The 1,765-nt window shown below is 36.0% G+C and overlaps 1 protein-coding gene across 1 annotated transcript in view; it reads left to right on the top strand.

The window, feature by feature from the left end:
• Nucleotides 1–1,765, top strand: part of LOC107748289 (endothelin-1 receptor-like) — a 6,015-nt gene that overhangs the window by 1,835 nt on the left and 2,415 nt on the right. The window contains exon 3 of the mRNA XM_016563028.1: nt 1,423–1,621. Within this exon, the coding sequence (XP_016418514.1) occupies nt 1,423–1,621 (199 nt within the window). The remainder of the gene's footprint in view (nt 1–1,422; nt 1,622–1,765) is intronic.

Here is a 1,765-nt window from a genome sequence, read left to right as displayed (position 1 = left end):
ACACTCACACACTCACACACACACACACACACACACACACACACGAGAAAATAAAATCAACTTAAAATCTTCAAGCAAAAGCTTTAAGTAAAAAACGTTGTAAGAATGGTTTACTAATGTTCCATAAAGATTATTTCTGAATGTTCCATGAAAACATTAAAAGCATTTTTTTTTCTTAGTTATACAAACGTTAAAGGGGTTCTATTATGCTCTTTTACAACGTCTAGATTTTGTTTTGGGGGTGTACTAGAACATGCTCTCATGCTTGGTGGTTCGAAAAACGCATTATTTTTCACATAATTTACATTATTACAATTCCTTTCTCCCCAGCCTGGCACAAACGGCTCGATTAGTTCCGGGTTTGATGAAGGCCCGCCTTCCGAAAAACGAAATGTGTTGTGATTGGTTAGCTGTCCCCAGTGCGTTGTGATTGGCGAACAGCTTAGACGGTGCCTGGCATTCAAACTGCTTTTGAATGCACGATTGCTTTTTAGTTTCACTTTCACTTTCGAGAATCGTGATTGCATGCAGATTTGTAAGTTTGAAGATCTTTTTTATGCCCAAACATACACACTACACACTGACTAAATTTCAAAAAGTGAAAAAGCATAATAGGACCCCTTTAAGGGAACATTCGATTTTATAATTTGCAAACATTATGGGACTGTTATTTTTGAATGTCCTGAAACAAGTATTAACATTAGGAAACTGTTAGATGAACGTCAAACTAAAACATTTAAATTAAAAAACGTTCCACGAGCGATGTATAAATGTATTACATTTATGAGATGTATTAATGTTTTTTAGTTTTTGTGGTAACATTTTGAGAACATTATTAAATACCAGATAACTTTGAATGAACGTTCGGTTAACATTATGGGAAGAACGTTTGATAACTTTGAAAGAACCAAATTTAGAAAACAAATTTAGTTTATAAAAACGTTGTGGGAACATTGTTTTGAAATGTTTCTAAAACGCTAAAATGTCTAGTTTTCTTATCGTGATTAAAACGTTATTTAAAGGTTACAAAAACGTTTCTTACAATATTCTACTAACTTTATTTTCACCCCAAATATAATGTTTATTTTTAATATTCTAACGTTTTCTCTTAAGATTGAGAACTTTCATCAAGTACAAATAACATCATGAGGACGTTCAAAGTTATAATAAAGTTTTCTCTATTATCAAATATTAATAGTTATAAGAACGTTCCATAAACATTACTTTAAAAAGATTTTGAACTAACATTTATATAACATTTTTAAAATGCTTGTGAAAGCTGTGAGAGCGTTCCTTGTTCACTCGGTGGCTCCCAAGAAAGTGTCTGACAACTCAAGCATGTAAAGTTGCATTAGAGATATAACCATTACGCCTATGGAGAGTCCCTGTAAACCACAAATGCAAGTATGTGTGTGTGCGCAGGTATCGTGCGGTCGCGTCGTGGAGTCGTGTTCAGGGTGTGGGGATCCCTGTGTCCACGGCTGTAGAGATCGTGTGTATCTGGCTGCTGGCTGTAGTTTTGGCCGTTCCTGAGGCCATCGGCTTCACAATGGTCAGTTTCGACTACAACAACGTCACCATCCGCACCTGCATGCTGAAACCAGAGACGCCTTTCATCACGGTAACAACACGCAACAGCTACGGACATTAATTATGTTCCTTCAGATTTGAGTTTAAAGGGATACTCCAGCCCAAAATGAAAATGTTGTCATTAATCACTTACCCCTATGTCGTTCCAAACCCGTAAAAGCTTCGTTCGTCTTCG

This window comes from Sinocyclocheilus rhinocerous, unplaced genomic scaffold (assembly GCF_001515625.1).
Source record: "Sinocyclocheilus rhinocerous isolate Xijiao unplaced genomic scaffold, SAMN03320098_v1.1 scaffold3214, whole genome shotgun sequence".
NCBI lineage: Eukaryota > Metazoa > Chordata > Actinopteri > Cypriniformes > Cyprinidae > Sinocyclocheilus > Sinocyclocheilus rhinocerous.
The sequence above is the reverse complement of the archived record's forward strand: the minus strand, read 5'-3'. Positions and strand labels throughout refer to the sequence as shown.